Source organism: Ochotona princeps, chromosome 2 (genome assembly GCF_030435755.1).
Source record: "Ochotona princeps isolate mOchPri1 chromosome 2, mOchPri1.hap1, whole genome shotgun sequence".
Classification (NCBI taxonomy): Eukaryota; Metazoa; Chordata; class Mammalia; order Lagomorpha; family Ochotonidae; genus Ochotona; species Ochotona princeps.
Window position 1 is genome coordinate 120,539,300 of NC_080833.1, and position 25,631 is coordinate 120,564,930.

A 25,631-nucleotide genomic window follows, 5' to 3' on the forward strand; every position below is an offset into this window, starting at 1 on the left:
ATCAGCTGGTACTTTTAAGTGTGTAGACAAGCAGATGCGCGCATGACCAGATGAAGGGGGTGATTATAGAGTCCTTAGGATTACAGTGGTGAATGATTGGATTTCTTGGGTTTGCATTGACCACAGGGATAGTGCAGAGCTCATACGAAGTTTATAAAGCTCATGGAATTTCTGTATCACCCAGGGTTGTCAATCATCCCCCCTCCCAGGGTATCAGCAGGGGGTGTAGGGCATGGAACAGGACCACAGCTGCCTGGCTTCCTGTCCAGAGATGTCTGTTTAAAGAAATGTCATCCTGGTCCCAACCACAACTCCTCCTCAGTCACACCACGGCACTATCTGGTGTCTCTCTAAGGCCTCCCTATGGCGACAGCGACGTGGGGCTGAGGGCAGTTCGTTCATTCTTCCAGATCCTTGAATTCCCACTGTCTTCTGGAAGAACTTGAACAGCCCCAGGTGGGAGGGGCTGGAGAGAGCCCAGAGAACACCTTTGTGTTGTTCTGCAAAGTTGGCTTGGCAAGAATTAGCCAGGAGGTAAAGAGTTAAGCGAAGCAGGGGGAGGGGGGTACAGCCCAGTGGCTTTGTCTGGGTCCTGAGCCTGCATTCCTTCCTCACAGAGGACTGCCAGCCTGTGGGGCCAGAGGCTAAATTTAGAGGGTGGCTAAGGTTTCTTGTTAACAGCTGTCCTGCCCCTCAGAGAAGCAGCGGTAGGAGGGGTGAGGTTAGTCTCCCAAAGGCTCATTTCCTCTGGGGCACGCTTAGCTGCTGGGGGGTACGGACACACGGACAAACAGGCATTGGTGAGTGTGTTCTGCCCTTATTTCTATCCTGGGGGGCTGGGGCTTGCGAGCCAAGGTCCCCAGCAATTCCAGTCTGAGGGGCAGGGCCCAGCCAGGACGTCTGGGACCACCTGCTGGGGGACTTCATGTCCCTGTTTAAGAGGCTGTGGGATAGTACCGGAGGCCAAGGCCTCAGCTCCAAGGCCTTGGATTAATTTTCAGAAGAGACCAGCTGCACTACCCCAGGAGAGACAAAAGGTCTGTGCATGAGGTGGGTGGTGAGTGTGGGTGTGGGTGGCGTGAGTGTGTGTCACGCTCTGCCTACACTTTTAACAGCGCATCTCAGCCTCTCTGTGGGATCTGTGGAGTGAGCCAGCTCGTTATTCTTCGTTAATGAGACTCCAAAGTGGCCTATTCACATGGTCAAGCTGAGCTTCTGGGTATCCCCGGAATACTAGCTAAGCTGGAGGGTCTTTTTCCTCTTGGGGCCTTTACCCACCAGGGGTTAGCACGTGGTGACCTTCAGAGATGACGTCACCCCACACACACCCTCCCCCACAAAACCTCTAATGGCCTTTCTCCTCCTTCCGCCCTCACAGAGGCCAACAGGCTGCCATGGCCACCCAGGGGGACCCAGAGGAGGAGCAAGTGGTCCCAAGCGAGGAGGATGAAGCAGACGTCAGGGCGGTGCAGGCCCGGTACCTGAGGAGCCCCTCCCCCAGCCAGTAAGTGTGCAGTGCTGAGCTCCCCTCCCCCTTCCCATGACCTCGGTGGAGCACGACACGGGGTGGGCCCAGGGAGCCCCGGCCACCCTCCAAGCCCACACAAGCCGCAGACAGTGCTGCCTGAGCTTGTCAATCAGGCTCTTGGAGAAGGCATGCCCACAACTGATTGCAAAGAGGCCTGGCAAGCACTTAAGACAGTAGGGTGTGTGGAGAGCTAGGCTAGGGCACAACTTCATTTGGATTGCTGAGAGAAGGGTTCCCAGAGGAGGGCAAGCTGGACCGGAACCTCCAAGAGGACCAGGAGTTTGGCAGGGCTACATGCAGTTGATGCTTAACTCACCGGGATTACGGCTGGATAAAGGGATGGTGCCCGTGGATCTTAACAGAAGAGATCAGGAGGGGAGAAGGCCCATAGAACCAGATCCTGGACGAAAATAATTTTTGCATTTGTGACACAGTTGTGTTGCTCAAACCGAGAACTGCGCATGCCCATGGCAAAGGCAGGGCGCCGAGGGCTGGGAAACACTATGCATCTCCCTGCGGAGTCCTTTCGGCCTTGTGACAACTAATCTAAAACTTTCTTTGACCTCAAAGCCATGAAGTTCGACCATGTTGAAGGATGACAGATCTGTATGAATTTGCAAGAAAAACTATGAGGCGCTAATGACACGTCATCTTAATCGCCTGCCAAAGCTGTGTGTCGGAGGGTGTGCCTGTCTGTTATCTCCCACCATAGCTGAGAGTTAAGCCCTAACTTCAACTTATAGATGGCTCTGTCACCAGATTTGTGTGGAGATTCACTTAAATAATTGAGGTCACATCTCCTAGACTGTGAAAAGGGAAGGAAGGGCCCCCCTAAAATAGCTCAAGCTATTAATTGTATTTAACTGCACCTCTTAATGTCTGCCATGAGCATTGTCTGCCCTGTTCCTGGGTGTTCTGGGGGTCTTGCTGGCTCAACACACCTCCCCGCTGCAGCCAGACAAGAACCAGACAGCTGGGTCATCCTGCCCGGGACTAGAGCACTTCACCCAGATGGGGTTTGGAGATTTTTGCCTTTTCAAATTCTTCATTACAACAACTAAAAATTTTAAATAGATAAATAAATAAATAAAAGGAACCAAAAATCCTCATTTATGTTCCCACTTGGAACCACTGTCAGGATGGAGAAATTAAAAATGCATCCTTGCTCCCCTGCCCACTCATGACTGAGGCAGGTAGCTTGGTGTGTGGTCAGAAGGGCCAGCTTTGTGGGCAACTTCGGTGGGCACTTCTTCCTTGCTCGGCACATTCCCCAGCAGGCACCTGAGTGGAGGTTCCGGCGCTGTGGCTCCTTCTGGCTCCTGGATCTGCTGTTTTAGAGCCTTGTCCGAGTGCAGCCAGATCAGGGAAGAGCATGGAGAGCCTCCTAGGAAGGTGTTATGGACCAACTTTGCAAACAGTCACTTCCCCTCGCGGCCCATTGGCTAGAATGCAGCAAGGCCTTGCGTTCTCACAGGGGAGGCTAGGTGGTAAGGCCCATGGGCCCAGGACACCGCACCAGTAAGTTTGGCTCAGCCAGTGCACTCTGTGGCCTTTGTTCCCACACTTAGAACACGCTTACAGCCTCCCAAGTGAGACCGCTTCAAAATCCCATGTGCCAATTGCTGCAGACATGGTTCAAGAGTGTAAGGTGGTTGGTTCAACAGGTATGCACCCTCTCCCTTGGGCCTGAATGCAACCCGTATGGTCTGGCCAGGACAACTGCAGAAAAAAAAGCTCTTGTTTAATAAAAGGAGAATTGGGACGCTCAGCAGTCATATCACTAACAAACTTGCCTGAGCCAGCCCTGGGGAGGCCTCCTAGAGTTAACCTTGACTCCGCTCTGGAAGAAACTCCTTTATCTGCTGTTCTTTCCACCTCTGGCTCCAGCCTTGTGTTGTTTGTTTTTAATTTTTTTATTTGAATGACAGAGAGAAAGGAAGACACATAGAGAGGGAGAGAGGTTTTCCATCCACTGATTCCCTTCCAAATGGCTGCAAAACCATGGCTGGGCCAGACCAAAGCAAAGAGCTAAGTACTTCTTCCAGTCTCCCACATGGGTGCAGGGCCCAAGGGCTTGGGCCATCCTTCACTGCTTCCCCAGGTGCTAGTAGGGAGCTGTACTGGAAATGGAGCAGGGTTACCATTGCTACAGGAAACAGCTAACCCTGCCTGCCATGGTGCTAGCCCCTCAAGCTCTTCTTGTCCATCCCTCCGGCTGTAGAGACACGACAGGTTGCTGATCTACCTAGACTAGGTAACTCCATGTATTAAGAAGCGCATTTAATGCCCTTTCCTAGGCATAGCTTCCAATATTGACTTATTTCTTTACTTCCTTGTCTCATTTTAATAGAAATTACCTTGAAACATTGACTGAAGTGGTAACTTTGGGTGGAAAGTTCAATAGTTTCAGCAGGAGGCTGGATCAGAAGTGGAGCAGCTAGGTAGGAACTGGCATTCTGCTCTGGAATGCCAGGATCACCAATGGTAGCATAACCCACTACCACACAACACCAGCCCCTATAGTGCAATTTTTAGAAGATTTCACAACAGAATATTTCATTAATTAATGAGAGGAAGATGCAATAATAATAAAATAAAATCCATCCAAAAGCAGAAAGAAGAGAAAAAGCGTAATATGTAAGAAGGAAATGGTAGATTTATTCCCTATATATGTATAAGTAGTTGCATTAAAAGCAACTAGATTAAACACCCTGAAGACAAAAACTGTCGGATTCAATTGTTTTTAAAAGCCTGTATACAGTTTGCAAGAGACACACCTTGAAAACAGGAATATATAAAGGCCAACAAAGAGTAGGGAAGTTGCAATGCACTGTTTTCATGACTATTTGTCATGACGTTAACATTTTGTGGTATAAAGCACCCATCACACGTGGGCACCAGTTTATACCCCAGATGCCCCACTTTGGATCCATCTCCCTGCTAATGTGTCCGAGGAGCATTTGAAGGATGATCCAAGCATTTGGGCCCCCTCACCCACTAGGGAGACGTGGATGAAACTTCTGGCTCCTGGCTTCAGACCTGCTTAGCTCTGACCATCACATATGTTTGTGGAGTAGACTAATAAATAAAAGAGCTCTCTGTCTTGTGCTCTTTCTCTCTGTCTCTCTGTAACGCTGCCTTTTAAATAAAATGAATAAATCTTTAATAAATAAAGCAATAAGCAAAATCAACTTCTAGCATCCACAAGACATATACCACCAGCATCAGGATGTACAGTCCAGCCGGATCATGTGCACGTGCAACATTCACCAAAATAGATCATATATTGATCCATTCATATAAAAACAAACTTGTTGGGCCCAGCATGGTAGCATAGTGGCTAAATCCCCACCTTGCAACTGCCAGGATCCCATGTGGGAGCCGGTTCATGTCCCAGCTGCTCCACTTCCCATCTAGCTCCCTGCTTGAGGCCTGGAAAGGTAGTTGAGGTCAGCTCAAAATCTTGGGACCCCGCACCCACATATGAAACCTGGAGGAAGCACCTGGCTCCTGGTTTTGGATCAGCTCAGCTCTGGCCATTGCAGCCACTTGGGGCATGAATCAGCAAATGGAAAATCTTTTTCCCTATCTCTTCTCTCTATAAATCTGCCTTTCCAATATAAATAAATAAATCTTTTAAAATGATTTACTTAATTTCCTATTTTATGTATCTACTCTTTTTTCTCCCTGAGAAACAAAGAGAAAAAGGAGAGAGACAAACAGACAGTGAGAGTTCCCAATGCCAGTTCACCCTCCACATACCTGCAGCTGCCCCATGCTGGCTGGGGGCCAGAGCTGGGAATACAACCCAGCCTCCCTTGTGGGTCCTCAATCCATCACCTGCTACTGCCCAAGGTATGCATTAGCAGGAATCAGGAGCTTGGACTCAAACCTAGGCATGCTGATATAGGATGTGGGCCTCCCAACCGATGGTTTAACCACTAGACTGAAAGCCCATATCTATAAATAGATGTTTCGTGATTGAAATCATATAGATCATGTTCTCTGGCCACAGGAGAATGATGGTCAGAAATAAAAACAGAAAAATAAATAACAGATATTTGAATTAAATTCAGAATTCCATAATACTGTACGTGCACCAGAATATCTAAAATTGAAGACAGATAATAGAAAATACGACATGAGGTGTACAGCAGGTAGAACTCTCGCTCATTGCTGGTGAGAGCGAGAATTGGTAGAAACCATTTGAAGCTAGTTCGCAGTATCTACTAAAGCTGACTACACACCCAATCTCCGCCCCCTTAGGCTCCATCCTGAAAAGATGCTTAAAATCCTTTTGTCATTAGGGAAATGCAAATTAAAACCACCATGAGTTACCATTATTATATCAATATTATAAAGTCTAAGCTTAAAAAGATAGCACCAAATACTGATGGTAGAGTGAGATCACTGAAATGACCTGATGTTGCTGGTAGGAATAAAAACAGCACAGCCATCTTACAAATGGCTTGCCAGTTTCTTTCTTTCTTTTTTTAATTTATATTTTTTATTGCAAAGTCAGATACACAGAAGGAAGAGGGACAGAGAGGGAGATCCTCCATCCGCTGGTTCACTGCCCAAGTTGGCACAACAGCCAGAGCTGAGCTGATCCAAAGCCAGGAGCCCAGAGCCTCCTCCAGGTCTCCCACGCAGATACAGGGTCCCAAGGCTTTGGGCCGTCCTTGACTACTTTCCCAGGGCACAAGCAGGGAGCTGGTTGGGAAGCGGGGACACCAGGACACAAACTCGTGCTCAATATGGGATACTGGCTCGTAGAAATCAAGGACGTTAGCCGCTAGGCCACTGTGCCGGGCCCCCAAAATAATAATCTTGCTGACCAAAAGCAGTCAGCGAAAAAAGAATGTGTAATACATAATTTCATTCCTATAAAACTCTAGAAAAGTGAGGCAGATTTCCACAGTTACAGAAAGCAGTTAGGAGTTGCGTGGAGCCCAGGGCAGGAAGGAAACGGTGTGGATGATGGATAAGCCCACATTCTTGGTTGAGGTGATGGTTTCTAAGTAGACAAATGTCAAAACTTACCAAAAACTATCGTTTAAGTATCTTCTGGTCATACATTGCCTATATCTCAATCAAGTTGTGTCTGTAATGTAGGAAAAGGTTCTCCCTGTTCTAGGAGGCAGCCTCTTGTAGCGTAAGAACCTCGGTGATGCAGCGGGCACCAAAACTGAGGTCCGCTCTGCCCTCCCACTTCCCCGACAGCCAGGAGAATCACCGACTTAATCACAAACTTGCAATGCCAGTTTCGCCAGTGGCAGACAAAACACACACACACACACACACACACACACACACACACAATTAAACATTTGATAAACATCAAGTGGTTCCCTTTGCTTTTCCTTCCAGAGGAGACTATTTGATGACTGATTCCTTTCACCGACTCACAATGTCAGCCAATTTTTATTGAACCAGAGTTCCCGGCAAGTAGTTCAGACAACTGTTCCCTCAACTCTGCAGTAAGCAAATACAGGGTTCTGAGCTCCAGGGCATCATGGCTTGGGGCTGGTTTCCCCATCCCCCTCCCCAGAACTATCTTCCCAGTACTTGTGAAGAATCTAAAGTTCTATCCTTTTGTTTTATCTGTTTGGCTGATGGTTTGGGCCTTTAAAAAAAAATTAAGTGTGTGCCCAATCATCAAATATCTCAGCTGTGGACACTTTTTAAAACTGTATACATTTTATTTTTCATAATTTTTACATATTTGATTAGGGTATGAAGGGTCAAGGACTTGAGGAAAGTGGATAAGACCATTGTTTTGACATTCTCTTTTCCTTCCTGTATCTGGGGGGAGAGGAGAGATAAGGGAAGAAGCCCCACCCAGCCTCACAACCATAACTGGGTCCCCAACAAGGAGTGTGCTATGAGTGTCCTGCTCAAGTGGTTTTGATAGTTCAACAGTTCTGTATTGCTCCTGATCTTGCCACTCCAATCACAGTGAAATCTCTCCAGACTCCCCTGGCTGACACAGTCCACCTTAGAGTCTCTGTTTGCCCAGGTATTCACTGCCAACTCTACTTGGTTCTTGCACCAGCTCCAAGGTCAACCGTAGCAAATTACGACAAACTAGGTGGCTTGACAACAACATAAAGGAACTCTTGCAGAGTTTTACAATCCAGAGGCTGGAAGTCCAGGCAGTAGGTAGGCTGCACTCCCTCCACCCTGGGAACAACTCCTTTCTAACCTCATCTCTGCCACTACAGGTGTCTCTTTCCCTGTAGCAACAGAACTCCAACTTCTAGCCCCTCCTTCAAATGACCTTCTCCTCTGTCTGCTCTTCCCAGGATGCTCTCAAGCCCGCCCCCATTTAGAGTGATCTCAGCTCTGGGTCTTTGACGTAATGACAACTGCAATGTAATGATGACTTTCCCTAGGTTCTAGGAGACACAACTTTGGGGAGGGTCACGCTTGCAGTCCCTGACCTGGCAGGCAGAGCTGCACTCTTCCCTGTGGAATGGAGGCAGGGCCTTGCAGAAGTTTACCCAGAGCGCCAGACCAACTAGCAAGGATCAGGATGGGCAGTGAAGGTGGCTTGCTGCCTTGGCAGGGAGTCCCATCTATAAAGCTCAGCCCAGGGTAGGAACCCACAGGGCATGGAAATGGCACCTCTTCGCTTCAGCCTGAGCTAGGCACTGACCTCACACACCTTCTGCTGAAAGAACTAAGCCACTGTGAATCACTGTCTCAGGAAGAAGACCTGGGGCCAGAGATTCTGTCTCCATCCCCCAGACTGAGAGCCATGCCACCCCAGGTGATACCCAAGTTAATGCCAACATTTAAAACTGCTGTGCACGGGACATCTTAACAAGAATGTTTCGCCTCCCCAACACTCCTAAGCCCTGCCCATCACCCACAGGAATAGCACCTAAGTCAGTGGGCCTTGCCCTCTTCCTTCTGAGCTGGTTTTTCCAAATAGAGGAGCAAAGACTTCATTGCCCTCTGCCTGATGCTCTTCTATTTCCCTTTAGGTCTTGTTTAAGCAGGGTTCATTTCTGGCTTTGGCGTTTCAGACCCAAATCCCTCAGGCCATGCATTGTTGGTGTTCCTCTGGCCAGGTGTCCCCCACAGCTCTGCCCCTTCGCGTCTCCCTCCCGCAGTGACTGGGTGCCCACCTGGAGCCTGGGGAGGAGCTGGGGGCAGGAGGTATAAATGCTGCAGGTCCCTGTCGTGGTTTCTTGGGCAACGCGGTCCTTCTCTATCCTTTCTCTTCTACATGGCTTTTTCCTTGAAGATTTCTCCACCTTGGCTCTTTCAATAAGCCCGTTGGAGGCAGCTTGCTAAGAATTGATTTTCTTTATTTTACTGACTTGCCTCCTTCCCGAATGCCTGAACATGGCCTGTGTACGACCATCATCTCCAAAGTGATTGAGGGAGCTCTGAGACCCAGGCCTTTTCCAGAAAAATCAAATCAAAAAAGGCAGTTCCTCCTGGGCTGTGCAGGAGCTGGGGGAGGGCCTGGGTGGTGGGACCCCATCCCACCCCATTAGCGGTTTAAGTCAGTGGCTTTTACAGTTTGCAGCCTGTAATCTGCAGTAAGATATGGCATTTGCATCTCAACTCAGCATGTATACATATACCGGGGGACTTCACCAAGTGCGTGGAAAGAAAATGGAAAGGTACAAATCATTCTGGTGTAAAAAATTTGAAACTCATGCAGTTATTTTCATAGTGCACATTTCTCATGAACTTTTTGAAGATCCCTCGAATGCATGGATTTCAAAAATTTTTGCAAAAAAAATAGGTTTCTCTTTCAATTTTTCCCTTTTTGTGAAGTATGTTTTTATACGCACATACCAGTTATTTTTTTTTAAGATTTTATTTATTTTATTACAATCAGATATACAGAGAGGAGGAGAGACAGAGAGGAAGATCTTCCATCCGATGATTCACTCCCCAAGTGAGCCGCAACGGGCGGTGCGCGCTGATCCGAAGCCAGGAACCAGGAACCTCCTCCAGGTCTCCCACGTGGGTGCAGGGTCCCAATGCATTGGGCCGTCCTCGACTGCTTTCCCAGGCCACAAGCAGGGAGCTGGATGGGAAGTGGAGCTGCCGGGATTAGAACTGGTGCCCATATGGGATCTCGGGGCATTCAAGGCAAGGACTTTAGCCGCTAGGCCACGCCGCCAGGCCCAATATACCAGTTATTTTTAAAAAAGCTTTATTCTTACAATGGATGGTGCTCCCCACCCCCACCTGCACTCCAAGATGCTGGACAAAACCCATTGAATTGATTTTATGATGCACTAATGGGTCACAGTGTGCAATTTTGAAAAGCACAGATTTTAAGAAGGCTGCCTGGTCTCCTGCTTTCGGTGAGGAAGTCCATCAAATCCCCGTTATTGTTTCTCTCCCAATTCACCCTCAAGGCTTTTTAGCTGCTGCTTCCTGATCCTGTGATGAGGTACATATCGATCCTGGATCCTCTCTTCGCTGCCTGTCTTTCTTGAACAGTCAGCCCATGCTGCTTTCTAATCAGGCTGTGAGTGTTGGTTTGCCTCATCTCAGGTGCACCGGCTGGAGCTCAGACATGGTCATAAATCAAAACCTGGGGACTACCATCTCCCTGACCTTGCAAATATAAACAGGGCTGGTTGTTCGGGTCTCCCCCTCCTGCCTTCCCTCTCTCTCTCTGCATTTCTTCTCTGGGGGAAAGCAAGGGTCTTGTTAGGTCCGACCACACACTTTTCTTTATTAGCTTAATAAACCTTGTTCCTGGCAAAACAATTTCATTTCTGGTGGACATTTCTCTGCATGCAGCCGACTCGTGAAAGCGAGTGTAATCTGCGTAGCACATATCATGCTGAGTGTGAGTGAGCTTAGGGTTTCTGATGCTCAGGGCTCAGCATCAGAAGCCAAGGCCAGAAAGTGGGGAGGAGCTGGGGCATGTAGCAATCTGTTCTTCATCCACCTCTTTCCTCAGTTATGAGGTTGCCAGCTTCTTAAATGGGGACCCGCAGGATCTCCACGCACGGCTCCTGCAATTGGCTGGCTCATTAACCAAACTTCAATCTTTCTCGCCCCACAGTTTCTCAGTTTTCTAATTTTCATTTCGAATCCTCCCCCTGGCAAACGGATGGCCTGGGAGTTGTAAGTATATTTAGGGCTGCTTCTCAGTTCCCATTTTAGTCACTTAGAGTCAAATTCTCACTATTTGGAGTCGGCACTGTTGCCAGAGAACGCCATGACCAAGGGCTCCCTCATCAGGATCCCAGGGGCCACACTACTAGCTGGGATTTCTTGTAGGGACTTTCTGCCTGCCTGATAGGTGAGGTGACCCCCGGGGGCTCTGCCCAGCACCTGTCTGTAGCTGGGAAGACAGATTGCCTGGGGTGGGAAAAACAAACAAACAAACAAACCCTCCTCTGGATGCAGAGTGCCAGAGACCCATAGAAGAACAAAGAAAATTGACCATGAGGAGAAAGCACAGGGCTGTGGGGGAGGGGGATGTCCTTCTGACCCTACGGCAATACAGAAATTCTCAATCTGGAGCTGTCATGCTGTTTCGCCCCAAATCTCATTTCACGTAATACTGACCTTTAATAAATAATATGATGAATATTTTATTCATAGTGATGTAACATTAATTATTAATAACTCAAACTCCCTTAACAAATATTGTTGACACGGACAAAGCTATCATCTCGGAGGCTCTGGCTCCGGTGCCATGAAACATAGCTATCTGAAAAACAAAGATTGGTGCTGCTCAGGCCCCCTGTGCAGGGTCGACAGGAGCCGATCCCGAGGCAGGGCCTGGCTCTCCCATGTGGGCATAGTATTCTTTCCCATCCACAGTGGGTGTGTTTGAGTCAGTCACTAGTACTTATTAGATCCTGTATTGCTACTATCAAGAAGAATGCCTTAGCATCTGCACCAAACTGACCTCTTAGCCCTTGGATTAACACTGTTTCTGGTATCAAATTATGCTAGACTTAAAGACTAAAGACAGTAATTCTACTTCATTTCTCTTAGGGTGTGGGGTGGTCAGGGATGTGGATACGACATGACTGGGTGTCCTGACTCGGGTTCAAGTGACTTCAGACGGGGAGGTGTGGCCTAACAGGCTGAAGGGTCCACCTCTGAAATGCTCCTTCTCGTGGTTGTGCCAGAAAGCACAAGGTCAGGGCAGACTTCCCTAAAGAAGCAACAACTGAACCAAGGTCTGAAAGAGGACGAAGAGACTGAGCATCCAAGCTGCAGACAGGGGCTTCTGCAAAGTCCTTGGACAGAAGTGATTGTGGTAAGGATGGGTGGGCAAGGTTTGAGAAAACCTAGTACAAGCTGGGCTGGAGAGAGGGCAATAGGAGGGGACTTAGAGATCCTTGGGTTGAATCCATACTGTGGTATGTGGACACCTTGCCTAGTATCCAGCATAGTATGTGCATGTATCCAGCCAGCCGCCTGCTCATCCATCCACCCATCTGTCTACGTACTACTCGGTCACCAAACCCTGACTGTTCACGTTTCACACATTGGAATCACAGGGGTAAATAAATAAGACCACTTAGACTATACTGTTGTAGAGTTACTCCGACTCTTACCAGTTCTAGTCTTCCTTAGCCAAGGAGAGCTCTAAAGGTCACTCTAGTTTTCGCCTCCCAGGATAATATCCCACAAACCTCATCCTTAGTCTCTCCCTGGCCTCCCATCACCCTTACCTGAAAACACATTTACTGGTCACAAGGAGTGTTTGGTGTAGGAGCTGAAGTGATCCGTGACAGGTGCATTCAGGTGCTCCTCAGCATGAGGGAGAGGGAGGAGGATGCACTAGGCTTTAGGCTGCATGGCCACATCCTGGGGAGAGTCCTGGGATACTCCTTCTCTGGCAAGTTCATTTGCACTTGACCTTGATGATTCTGAGCACATCACACGCCCACTGGAGGACTCTGATATGGATGCCTACTGTAAGAGAATTATTTTTTCCAATCAATCCATTCTAATTTATCGCCAGCTTAGCTCAAGCTATCTCAGTCCAACTGGACTCAGCTCAACTCACTTCTACTCACCTCAATTCATCCATCTGCCCATTCTTGTTCTCAGCACGGACTTCTACAGCACTTCTCTGAATCTACACGAACTTGAACATCCAGCTGAGGTTGCCCCTACAATGCTCACATCTCTTTTCCAACCTGAACAGAATCAGTGTGCTGCAGTGGAGAAAAGGTGGGGCACAGAGCAGGACTACAACACAGTCCTTCCGTTTATTGGCTGTCTTGAGCAATTTCAGAGTCACAGCTTTCTCATGTATGAAACAGGAATATGAATTCCTACCATCTAGTTTATGAGGATTTTTATCATAATTAAACCTGTAGATGGTGCTCATTAACTCTCCCCACTTTTTTAACCCCTCTGAATCTAAACGAAAAATGAAGACAAAAAAAAAAGACTCAAAGTTCACTCTAACATCATAACATCATTAAATAAGAAGTGCCCACTGGGCCCAGTGCAGTAGCCTAACAGCTAAAGTTCTCACTTTGCACGTGCCAGTATCCCATGTGGGCTCTGGTTCTAATCCCAGTGACCCTGCTTTCCAACCAGCTCCCTGCTTGTGGCCTGGGAAAGCAGTCAAGGACGACCCAAAGCTTTGGGACCCTGCACCTGTGTGGGAGACCCGGAAAAGCTTCTGGATCCTGGCTTCAGATTGGCTCAGTTCCAGCCATTGCGGCCGCTTGGGGAGTGAATCATCGGAGAGAAAATCTTCCTCTCTGTTTCTCCTCCTCTCTGTATATCTGACTTTCCAATAAAAATAAAATTAACCTTTAAAAAAGAAGTGCCCACTGAGGACATGTTTGCTAGTGGACTAATGTGTGATCCTAACCCTCGTCTCTGGCCCAAGTCTCTTTCCAAGTCTCTTGACAGAGCCACAGAATCCTTGGGCAGAAATGGCCTTGACATTTACCCAAAGTACTTCATTGCCTTTCTGGCTCAGCCTGACCTGAACTTCTGTGCTCAGAGTCAGCGCCCGTGCATCTGTGCACATCTTCAGCATTTCACTTACTGCTATTCAGGTCATCCTTGTTAGCCCATTCCCTTAGAAACAGGGATACCATGGGGAGTGGAGAGGTCATCAGTCCAGCAGAACCCGAGGAGAGGACAGGAACAAACCCCATAGAAGAGGAACAAGCCCCATAGGAGAACGATATACCCCATAGGAGAGGAACCAGAGACAAGAAGGGGAAATAGACAACAGGAGATCCAACCAAGTGAAGCCACATGAGGTGAGTTCTCCCAACCACAGATAATCACTGTCCCACCCACAACTAATGTTGCATGTCATTATACGTCCACTCCTACTCATAGGTGTCAGCTCAGGTCTGAACACTGTTGGGCAACTGTGCCTCCACGTTTCCGGCATCCTGTGCCCCCAGGTTCCTGAAACCGAGGAAGGTTTGCTCTTCATCTCCCATGTTTTCCCCTTGACGCTGAACTCGGATGATGCTTCCTCATTGTAGGAAGAATGACTTTTCTTCAGGTGCTGCCCAAGTCCTCTCACACGTGTGTCCTCTTCTTACAGGCACTCCATGGTCTCCGAGGCAGAGACAGAAAGCATCTTCATGGAGCCCATTCACCTCTCATCAGCTGTTGCTGCCAAGCAGATCATCAATGAAGGTAATGGCATCAGAGACTTCATGGGAGCAGGGAGGGGACCGGCGAGCACCTGGAAACCCTGGGTGGGAGCCCTTTGGAAGGTGCAAACAGAGAAAGCAATTCTGCCAGACCCACCTCACCCACATTGGTGGGGTAAAGATGGAAATGATGATGCGGTTGGGTGACCAGTTGTCTAGTTTGATTGTCAGGTGGTAGTTCCAACCAGCCTTTAGGATTTTTCTTTCCTTCCTTCCTTCCTCCCTTCTGTCCTTTCTTTCTTCTTTCTTTCTTTTTTTTTTTTTTTCTAAAGTTAAGTGTAAGTGTCCTGGTGTGTCTTATGATATACACATTGACCTTGGAACCTAAGAAATGGTTAGGGACATCCGGGGAGTTTTGCTCAAAAACTCATATTCACAGATGATCTTCAGGCTGAAATGTGAAGAGAAGGGTCAGGGTGTGGAAAGGTGCTAATGTACCCACGGTAAATTCCAGAACAGACACCATATTGTATTTTCTTCAAGGTGACTCACCCCGAATGAATGTACTTTCTTTTTTCTACTCAATTTTGAGCAAAGAATCTCTCACAATTTCTTCCTTCCTCCTTCCTCCCTCCTCCCTCGTCCTTGGGTGGCCTCTTATATTTCTGGCAGAATGGGGTAGGACAAAGCAGCAGGCTTATAGAGCAGGATCCTGCTAGCCTTTGAATTCCATTCCGCCATCCCCTGCCAGTGGCTGTGGGTCATGAGACCCACCATACTGTCAACTCCTGCTTTTAATCCCAGACCTCTCTTGGACCCCTGATCCTTTGGGTCCCTAGCAGGGTCCAGGGAGGGAAGGAGGGAAGGCGGCTCTCATGGCACCTCACAGAGAACCAGAATTCCATCTGCAACTGTTGGCTGCTCTGGGTAGCCTGGGAGGCCCCCACATGCTCAAATACCCCTCTGCCTTTTAGTTTTCAGTTGTATTTTTTCTTTCTTTCACCCTGTCTGGGGGCTATGGTGTTATGCTACACCCGCCCAAGGTTCTTGGATACAGGCCATGGCCCTTCCCCTGGTCCAGCTCCCCTGAATGGCTCCTGGCCCAGTCCTGGCCCTGGGCGGCCTTTCACTGATATCCCATCACACACCCTCACTACTCACACTTTACTCTTCTGGCCTCTCCAGGCTTCATCTCCTGAGGAGAACAAGTCTAGCTTTTGCTAAAAAAAAAAAAAAAAAAAAAAAAAAAATTCTCTCCCTTTGAAAGCATCACTTTCAAGTCTTTCACATTCAACATCTAGGTTAAAACAAAACAAAACAAAAAAGTATTTTAAAAACTCTGGGTCATTCCTACTGTCCTCTTCTCTGGGACATTAAGCCTGTGTTTTACTAGCCTTGGTGACTGAAGAGCTATGAGCGACACAAAGCTATTGCCTACGGCACAGAGAGGAAAATATATTGGGTGACATTAAAGAGCACAACCAGGAACAAGAGGGGAGAAAAGCAGCAGCCTTGGCTCTCAGGCTCACCTCAGAGAGGGCAGGCAGGGAGGAAAACATGAGGAGCTAAGGCAGGGTGGGGGGCAGACTCGGAAGAGTCCGAGGGTGAAGCCGGGGCCACCAGTGGTGGTGAGAGGTCGGACAGGGGAAGAAATCCGGAGAGCCACCTGCTGCATCTATGGCTGAGGAAGGCAGCACTGTGTCTGTGGCAAAGCACTGGCGGCTCAAATGTTGTACAGGAAAAGAAAGCTATAGAACGAGATGAGGGGAAGGGAAGGGGCTTTTACTTTTGCTTGGTGAGATCTGGGAGAGCCAGAGCAGAAAACCTGGAGAATCGGGAAAAGCAGAACCACTTCACCTATTTTTAAGGAGAGCAGTACTCTGGTTTTCCTCTGTCTTTCAAATGGAGGTCAGAGAACAAAGGTCCCGTCAGCTTGTGGTTCAGACCAGCGATGAAGAACGAGAGAGCAGGGGAGCTTTCGTGAAGTGAAGAAACTAGGACTGGACACCTACCAGAAGGTTCCAGGAAGGGCAGGGCCCAGTCAGTCCTTCATGTATGGCTCTGCTTTCCCAGGCCTCTCTGCCAATCAGGGAAAGAGATGGTACCAGCAGGAGGACCTGGCCAATGCCCACTTTGCAATTCATATTTTTTTCAACTCTCTTTTCCTGGCTACTGGGGGAAAAAAATTACCCTACCTACTCTTGTACATCTTACTTTTCCTCCCATGTTTAATAAACTATGAACAAATGTATTAGACTTTTAAAATGTGTTGCTTTTATTTATTTGAAAATAGAGAGATCTTCCATCCATTGGTTCACTCTCCAGATGCCTATGGCAGCCAGGACTGGGTCAAGCTAAAGCCAAGAGCCAGGAACTCAATCTGAGTCTCCCACGTAGGTGATAGGAACTCAAGAACCTGAGCCTTTGCTGCCTCTCTGGCTCTTGCAAGGGAGCTAATCTCAGAGGCAAAGCTCTCGGGGTGCATCCAAAACTGTGTCTTAACCCCTGAACAAATATACTATTAGGAGGAAATAAAGGTCTACCCCTGATGTGAGTGTGTTGAATTTGAGTTCATTTGGAATATGTGAGCTTTCCTGACCAGTTGTTGGAAAGGTCCTGAGTCCTGTCATGAGAACAGCATGGAAGCTCAGAGCAAGCTTCAGCCTCCTGTGTAAGGGAGGCCACAGACACAGCAGCTTACACACCAGTGGATGGGAAACAATGAAGACATAGCTAAGCAAAGTAAAGGCATCATAGAAGGTTGCATTGCCTGAGTGACTGCTCAACGTCATACTCTGCCAAGGTTATTTGCACTGTATATGTAAAGGAGTCAGACCGACAAGGCAGGTCTGTTATGAAGGAGCACCAGGTGTTCCTTTGATAGATACTGGCAGGTGTCCACTTCATTTTGGGCAGTGTGAGAGTGAGAAGTATGAATCAGACATATGCCTAGGACGTAAGAACCTGGGTGCAACAACAACCAGGAACAGGGTTTTGCACACAGCAGTGAAGGCACCACTTGGGATGCCTGCATTCATACATATCAGAACACTTGATGTGGGCCCTGGCTCTGCTTCTGATTCCAACTTCCTGCTAAGGTGAACTGGGCCAGGCAGCCGACAATGGCTCCAGTCCTGGCCACTCATGTGGGAGACCCAGATTGAGTTTTGGGCTCTTGGCTTCAACTGTGGACATTTGGGGAGTGAATCAACAAATGCAAGATTCTCTCTCTCTCTCTTTGCTTCTGGCTTTCAAATAAACAAAATCTGTTTAAAATGATCAAAAAGCTTTAGAGAAGAATGAGAGTAGCTAAACGAGGCTGTGGCTCAAACTGATTACAGGGGTCCAGATCAATGCAGTGAGGCCTCAGAACCTCCATTTAGTCCTTCCTGGCAGATCCAACTGTCCAAGAGCAGTTTCTCTCAAGAAACAGGGAAGGCCACGGTGTACTCAACTCGTTGTTATGAGTGCCACCTGTTTCCCCCCGTAGAATTCAAGCCACGGGGGCTGAAGGCAGATGCAGAGTGCCAGGGCATGCTGGAGTCTGCAGAGCAGCTGCTGGTGGAGGACCTGTACAACCGCGTCAGGGACAAGATGGACGACACCAGCCTGTACAACACACCCTGCGTCATGGACCTGCAGCGGGCCCTGGTACAGGACCACCGAGAGGCCCCCTGGAATGAGGTGGATGAGGTCTGGCCCAATGTCTTCATAGCTGAGAAGTGAGTCCAACTGCTGCGGACACAACCTTTTGCCCCATTCCTCTGGTTCGCGGCAGAGCGAGTTACCCCTAACTCTCTTCATCCTGCCTTGCGCTGCCTAGCCCCTTGTCTCTTCTCTGTCTCTTGCTGTGGCCAAGTTACTGGCCCTTTGAATAGAACATTTGCAGTGAGGCCCTTGTCAGGCTGTCCCCTCCCTCCCAGGCTTCCTGTCACAGTGATAACACACTCTTCCAGTTGTGACTCTGGCTAACATATCCCTCTTTCTGCTCTCAGGAGCGTGGCTGTGAACAAGGGGAGGCTCAAACGACTGGGAATCACGCACATCCTGAATGCTGCCCATGGCACCGGCGTCTACACGGGCCCCGAATTCTACACTGGCCTGCAGATCCAGTACCTGGGGGTGGAGGTGGATGACTTCCCCGAGGTGGACATCTCCCAGCACTTCCGGAAAGCTGCTGAGTTCCTCGATGAGGCCCTGCTGACCTACCGGGGTAAGGGTGTCTGCTGTCCCCAGGCTGCGGGGACCGCCCTGGGGAGAAGCCACGTGGGCTTATCTGCCGTGTTTTGAGGGAGTGTATCTTGAGTGTTTTCATAAGCAGGAGGCTGAATCAGAAACAGAGCTGAATGGATCTCACATCAGGCATTCCAAGAAAGAAGGTGCCAAACACCCACCCTGAATCCAGATTTTTAACTCAGTGATAGATCCTTCCACCAATCAACCCTGCTACTCACCTGCAAATCAGAAAAGACCACCTTCCTCAAACTATTTCCCTACTGGAAATTTTCATCATAACCAAATAAGCGTATTTTGACTTCAGTGTGTGGAGTGCCCCCTAGAGTTGTACAAAGTCTATACATCAGCGTGAACCCAGAGCTCAACAGAGAAAACAGAAAATCCCCAACCAGCCTCTGCCTTGTCCCTCAGGCTGCCATGAGGGTCCCTTCAGGCTTTAAGGAAAAAATATGGCACCCCAGCCAGGTTACTACAGACCAAGCCTAAGTTGTACTTATGGCAGATGGTACCATCTTTAGGAGAGTGAGCCTTTGGTCCTAACAGCAGTCTGTGCGGCCTGGCAGTCTATAAAAGAGGGGGGGTCCCCAGGGAGGGAGAGCTGAGCCCTGAGCTGGAGCTGGAAGGGGTTAAGGTGAGGTACCACATGGGCCACTCAGGCATTGGAACAGGCATGGCTGCTGCTGGCTCTGACAGTCATGCCATTCTATATTCTTGGGCTCTGCACACACCCACCTTCCCACTCCCATCCCCTAAAGCCTCAGTCTGTGACCCGCTGTGGGACAAAGACATGACCATAACCGATACAAGCATTTAGTAACCATCATCATCATCATCATCATAAGATCCACCCATGCTGCAAGCTTGGAAGGCACAAGTGAGAGCCCAGTGGTCAGAAAAAAGGTGGGTGAGGGTCAGCTGGACTCTGACTCAGCCCAAACCAGAGATAATTTGCTCCACTCTGCATGCAATCTGCTCTGGGAAGAAACAGGCATTCCAATTTTGAGTCTTAGTAGAGCGGTTAGGATAGGAAGGAAACATACAAAGATGTTTGGATAATAATTGCAAGACAGAACACCCAGGAAAAGAAACATGTAAGAATATGACAGTGATCAGTATCTCATTCTTCATTAAAAGTCTAATTCGGACAGAAGTTTCATTCTCGACCCAAAAATGTCAGAATAGGTGACTATTAGAGAAGTCTGTTGTTTGCTCTAACATCTGAATAAATTCTTTTAAAGCTTGATTTATTTGTTTAAAAAGCGAGAGGGAGAGAAATGAGAATGAGAAAGAGAGATCCTTCATCAGCTGATTCACTCCCCAAATGGCCACAACAACCAGAGCTGGGCCAGGCTGAAGCCAGGAGCTTCCTCCTGGTATCCCACGTGAGTGCAGGGGCTCAAGCCGGTCCCTGAAAGTATCATTTGCAAAATTAAACTAGTCCAAACCAGAGCGAGTCTGTGTGTTTACATGAGCCATGAGTGCCCAACCACGGAGGCATCGGGCTGGTGACTGGTGGCACAGCGTGGAGGAGGGTCCAAAGGGAACATTCCAGGGAAGACCAGTGCCTCCTGGCTGGCTCATCCACATTATGCATGCCTTTGCTCCTCCCTCGGGTGGGCGGAAAGCGGTAGAAAGGCGCTATTACCCAGGCCGGGAGGGGGAGCCCTGCCTGGCTGGCCCCCGGGTAGGGCCACAGAGAAGCCTTAGTGGACCCCAGCTGTCTGAGGAAGACCCTGCAGCTGTATCATCTCTCTTGTCTTGTGACTTCCAGGGAAGGTCCTGGTCAGCAGCGAGATGGGCATCAGTCGCTCGGCCGTGCTGGTGGTGGCCTACCTGATGATTTTCCACGACATGGCCGTCCTGGATGCGCTGCTGACGGTGCGCAGGAAGCGGGCTGTCTGTCCCAACGAAGGTTTCCTGAAGCAGCTGCGAGAGCTCAATGAGAAGCTGATGGAGGAGCGGGACGAGGACTACCACGAGGAGGAGGACGTGGCTGAGGAGGGAGAGGCCACCGGGAGCACGCTGGGGGTGCGAGTGCAGACCCTCACGGTGGAAGAGGACGACGACCTCTCCAGCGTCCTGAGTGGCTCCTCTGTGGGCCAGGCCGGCCGGGCCTCCAAGCAGCCCACCCTCATTGACGAAGAGGAGGAAGAGAAGCTGTACGCCGCCTGGAAAAGGGGGCAGAGCCCGGGAGCGAGCCAGGCCTCCCAGGGAGGGGAGCAGCCCCAGGAAGGGGATGGGGAGGACCAGGACCTGGAGGACCAGGACGTGGAGAGGCTCATCCAGGATTGGCAGAGTCGGAATGAGAGGTACCAAGCGCAGGGGCACAGGCGGCAGTGGGATAGGGAAGAGGAGGAGGAGAGCGAGGCAGGCAGAAGACGCAGGCACACGCTGAGTGAGAGCAGCACGAGCGAGAGCCTGCACGTCCTGAAGAAGCAGCTGCAGAGGAGCAGCCAGGGCACAGGTGCCCGGCGCCGCTCCGACTCCGTGTCCACCGACAGCACCTGGGACCTGTGGAACGAGCGCCTGCAGGAAATCGAGCAGGAAGCTTCCCGCAGCTACCAGCGCCGGAGCCGGAGGGAGCAGAGTGCCAGCGACTGGGAGGCAGGCAGCAGCAGGATGCGGGAGGATGACGAGCAGAGCCTGTGCTCCGAGGCCAGCTCCTTCTATAATTTCTGCAGCAGAAACAAGGACAAGCTCACCGCCCTGGAGAGATGGAAGATCAAGAGAATCCAATTTGGATTTCACAAGAAAGACTCTGAGGCGGGAGACAGCAGCAGCGAGCAGGGAGCGCAGGAGGGAGAGGGGGCGAGGCAGCCGTCTGATGTGGATCTCACAGCCTACCAGGCTTGGAAGCTGAAACATCAGAAGCAGGTGGGCAGCGAGAACAAGGAGGAGGTGCTGGCGCTCAGCAAGGGAGAGGACTCAGTCCTGGCCAAAAAGAGGCAACGGAGGCTGGAGCTGCTGGAGAGAAGCAAGCAGACGCTAGAGGAGAGTCAGTCCCTGGGCAGCTGGGAGGCAGACAGCTCCACAGCGAGCGGGAGCATCCCGCTGTCCGCCTTCTGGTCGGCGGCGCCCTCCGTCAGCGCTGATGGCGACACAGCATCAGTCCTCAGCGCACAGAGCCTCTGCTCCCACCTGCCCCAGGCCTCCAACCCCACCACACCCCTGCCTAACCTGCCGCTGGGGCCCGGAGACACTATTTCCATCGCCAGTATCCAGAACTGGATCGCCAATGTGGTGAGCGAGACCCTGGCTCAGAAGCAAAATGAGATGCTGCTACTGTCCCGCTCGCCATCCGTGGCCAGCTTGAAAGCAACGCCAGTGGCCGGCTGCCTGGGGGATGACCAAGTGTCCATGCTCAGTGGACAGAGCAGCTCTTCCCTGGGTGCCCGTGTCCCGCTCCAGAGCCAGGCCACAGCCAGCTGTGACACACAGTCGGTTCTGTCCTCCAGCTCTGCACGGGGCCCCAGGGCGGAAGGCCCTGGGGGCAGAGTGAGGGGGACCAGCAAGCCCATCTACAGCCTCTTTGCTGATGACGTGAACCTGAAGGAGCTTGACCGGAAGGAGAAGGAGATGCAGATGGAGCTGAGGGAAAAGATGTCTGGGTACAAAATGGAGAAGCTAGCCTCAGACAACAAACGCAGCTCCCTTTTCAAAAAGAAGAAGGTCAAGGAGGATGATGAGCTCGATGGCCTGGGCATCAGGGATGAGGACACAGATAGTGCCTTCGGGAGCTTCCGACACTCTTCCCGCAGTAACTCCCAAAAGCCCGAGACGGACACCATGTCCTCCCTGGCCGCTTCCCATCGCGGAGAGGAGGGCAGCAGAGCCGGCAGAGAGGCGGATGGCAGCATCAGCAGGTGGCTCAGTGGCCTCAGGACAGAGGACAAGTCCCCTCCCCAGAGCGACTGGTCGGGCAGCTCCCGGGGCAAGTACACCAGATCATCTCTGTTCCGGGAAACCGAGTCTAAGTCCTCCAGTTACCAGTTCTCCAAATCCCAGTGCCAGGAGCAGGACACCTCCTCCTACCATGAGGCCGACGGCAGCTCAGTGAGAAGCTCCTCGCGGTTCTCCACATCCTCCACCAAGGAGGGCAGGGAGACGCACAAGTTCTCCAGGTCCACATTCAGCGAGACCTCGAGCTCCCGAGAGGAGAGCCCAGAGCCCTACTTTTTCCGTAGAACCCCCGAGCCCTCCGAGGGTGATGAGTCCCCGGAGCTGCTGCGCCCCAACTGGGCCAGACCCAGGGGAGACTGGGAAGACGTGGAAGAGTCCTCTAAATCGGATTTCTCCGAGTTTGGGGCCAAGAGGAAATTTACCCAGAGCTTCATGAGGTCTGACGAGGAGGGAGAGAAGGAGCGAAGAGAGAACAGAGAGGAAGGGAAGTTTGCCTCCGGGAGGCGGTCTCAGTACCGGAGAAGCACCGACAGGGAGGAAGAGGAAGAAATGGACGATGAGGCCGTTATTGCCGCTTGGAGACGACGGCAGGAAGAAACCAAGACAAAGCTGCAGAGGAGGCGGGAGAACTGAGTCCAGCCCCGCCCAGCGGACCCCAGGCGGACCCCAGGCGGACCCCTGAGGACCCCGGGAGAGATGGAGCTGGGGGTGGGGCACAAGCTGTCACCAGCCCTCAAGGGATGTGGGGAAAGTCTGCTAGGAGGATTGGAACCCAATGAAAGGCACCGAGCAGAAGGGTGCTGGGGTGGTGTGGGGATGAGGCAAGGAGCCCAGCAATGAGAGGTGGGAACACCAACAGCCTGGCACCTTTGCCGTGGCCCCACTGCATCATCTCCGCTTTGGTGCTTAACTCCCTTCACTGGGAGAGTAGATCACCCAGAAAAAGAGGTGAACACAGACAAACATCGTGATTTGTCAGACTCCAGGAAGGCCACGAACACAGGAGGTAGTTCTGTTTGTAGAGGTTTTAATGAGAACCAGAAAACTCTATCCTGGGCCAAGTTTGACCGCTCCCTCAGTTCTGGCTGTTTCTTTTAACACTCAGTTCTGGCGGCTTCTTTTGGATGTTTTGGATCTCCAATAAATCGGTATCTTGTCCATCTGTTTTCTTCATTCTGCTTACTTCTAACTTTTTGGAAATTAGGGGAAACCCACTTTCCAAAAATTCAAATGGACCATCACGAGCCATCCTGTTTATTCCCTCAAAACGTATACTACCAGATCATATTATCGTCTGCTCGCTAATGGTAACAATCAAGTATTTAGTCTACGATGCAATGCAGTGGGCAATCCCACCAGGAAAAACCTGCAGAAAAACAGAGGAACCTAGATAGAAATAAAGAGAATGAGTGTTACTGAGGTGAGGGTGGCAAGATGAAAAGGAGGGAGAGGATCCCCTTGAAGTGGCAGAAAAAGAAGGCCTCACACACAGGGAGGGGATGGATTTCCAAAGAGTTTGAGGGCATGCTTGCTGTCGCCCTTGGAGATGGCAGTGCTGAGAGTCCCTTTCAGCATGCTGTGTGTGCTGGCTTGGCTGAGAACTCTCTAGTCTTTGCTCCCAAAGCACTTGGCCAGGACACAAGTTGGGTTGCTGAAGCCAGAAGTTACACTTGGAGCACATGACTGCAACCCTGAGTGGACTTGCTTCTACCATCGACGAGCTGCCACACCCCTCTCAGGGCCGAAAAACAGGCCTGTGTCACCCAGGGGCCAGGGATGCTTTAGCCAAACACAAAAGTCCATTCAGGGGACCCAGCTGGTGATGCTAGGATTCACCAGAGGCAGGAAGCCTCCGATATGGGACAAAGGGCAAGGGATAGTCACATGATCTTCCGAAAACTGAGCTTCCAGGTGTGTGTGTGTGTGTGTGTGTGGCAATAAAGCAAGCTTGCCAGGCAGATTGTCTCAGCATTGTACATTTCAGAGAGCACAAAGATACAAATACCAAGGCAGAGGAGAAGGTACTTGGACACAAACTCAGACCTGCCCTTAGCTAGGATCAAAGCACTTGCCTGTCTTGCCCCCTGTCGCTGTGGCCCACAGTTCAGTTGCTGGTGATGCCCGTGCCCTCCTCCACTGGCACAGAGCGTGCTGCGGGGGGAGGGGTACTGTCTTTGTCCCGTTTGCCCCTTTCCTTTTGCTTCTGTTTGCCTCACTTTAACCGTCCTCAGTGAATCATTCTCACCTTACAAAATCGTGTTACTATGGAGTAACCTGCAAGAGGGTCTGTTTAAGCCCACTTGACCCCCTGGGGAGTGCAAGACTCCCTCTCTCCAATCACACCTGGAGGGATGATTGTGATGTAGATACAGTCAAGGTAGCACTTGCCTAGGAGAGAACAGGAATTACCTTAATAGACCCCCCCCCCACCCATCCACAGGAGCCACCTAGCTCAGGTTCTCTGTCCTTGCCTTTTAACATAGCCAGCAGAATATATAACTTGATCTTACTTATGTCAAGCTAGACAAGAAAATTCTTTTAAAACCGTCCCTAGTCCATTCCCACTCAAAACCCAGTAAATCGATGTTGGTCATTTAAAGCATATTGGTCTGAAGACTCACACTGGTCTTTCTCCAACCCTGGGAGTGAGCTTTGGGAAACACAGAAAAGGAGACCACTCACTCAGTCTGCTTTCAGTTGAGCTCTTATAGTGTAGGAGGTGATAATAGGTCCACAGCCACAGGTAGACAAGCTCAGCTCAGCTTGCTACACTTGATCTTAGCTAAAAGGCCAAGAAGCAATTCAGCTCACTGGGGGAAGAAACCAGACCCGGGTCAAAATCAAGGCCTAGAGAAATGTGTTTGCTTGTGGTATCTCCAAGGCCACCTGTGTCTGGATCCTGTACTCAGGGAAGATCAACCCCCAAATTTAAGATTCTGAGTTCAGCTCATTCCTGGCCTCCAGAGTATATTTTGGAAAACCACATCAGTAGAAATTGCATTTGGTTTATGATGTGATTTGAAGGTATTTTTGACTTATGCCTAACAGAGGATGATAGATTGCAGTCTAAGCCTTAGTCACTGATATTGAAAGGTGTGTGTCTGTAAAAGTCTCCACAGGAAACAGATGGCATATCCAACATGGCATTTGCAGAGGAAGGGATCCAAGAGGAGATGGCAAAGTGCCTGAGTGTCCGCCAGGGTAAGAGATAGCCACCAACTGAGGACCCACAGGTCCCAGCAAGGAGGCTGCCCCCAGAGAATGCTGTGAGGGTCCCAGCACCATCTCTCTTATAAATAGCCTGGTTGAGGAGTGGAAACAAATTCCTGCACATACCTCTCCTCCTGGTGTTCAGTCTCATGCTAAGAATTTCTCTGGCTCAA

General features: G+C 50.1%; 1 protein-coding gene across 2 annotated transcripts; it reads left to right on the forward strand.

Annotated features, from left to right (window-relative positions):
• The first annotated feature begins 662 nt into the window (after positions 1-662).
• STYXL2 (serine/threonine/tyrosine interacting like 2) lies at positions 663-22,899 on the forward strand. Of its 2 annotated transcripts, none has more exons than XM_004589152.2 (6): positions 663-800; positions 1,379-1,504; positions 14,061-14,155; positions 17,603-17,834; positions 18,108-18,325; positions 20,120-22,899. In XM_004589152.2, exons 2-6 carry the CDS (start codon positions 1,395-1,397, stop codon positions 22,879-22,881), a joined length of 3,417 nt encoding a protein of 1,138 aa, XP_004589209.2. In that variant the 5' UTR covers positions 663-800; positions 1,379-1,394; the 3' UTR covers positions 22,882-22,899. The 2 variants fall into 2 exon arrangements, with proteins under 2 accessions (XP_004589209.2, XP_058516564.1); XM_058660581.1 differs by lacking the exon at positions 663-800 and adding an exon at positions 902-1,050.
• Positions 22,900-25,631: the final 2,732 nt, after the last annotated feature.

Bases quoted from the DNA above. Each gene is read 5' to 3' on its own strand.
- STYXL2 (XM_058660581.1), top strand. The intron at 1,505-14,060 runs GTAAGTGTGCAG...CTCTTCTTACAG, and splicing joins AGGAGCCCCTCCCCCAGCCA to GCACTCCATGGTCTCCGAGG. The intron at 14,156-17,602 runs GTAATGGCATCA...TTCCCCCCGTAG, and splicing joins CAAGCAGATCATCAATGAAG to AATTCAAGCCACGGGGGCTG.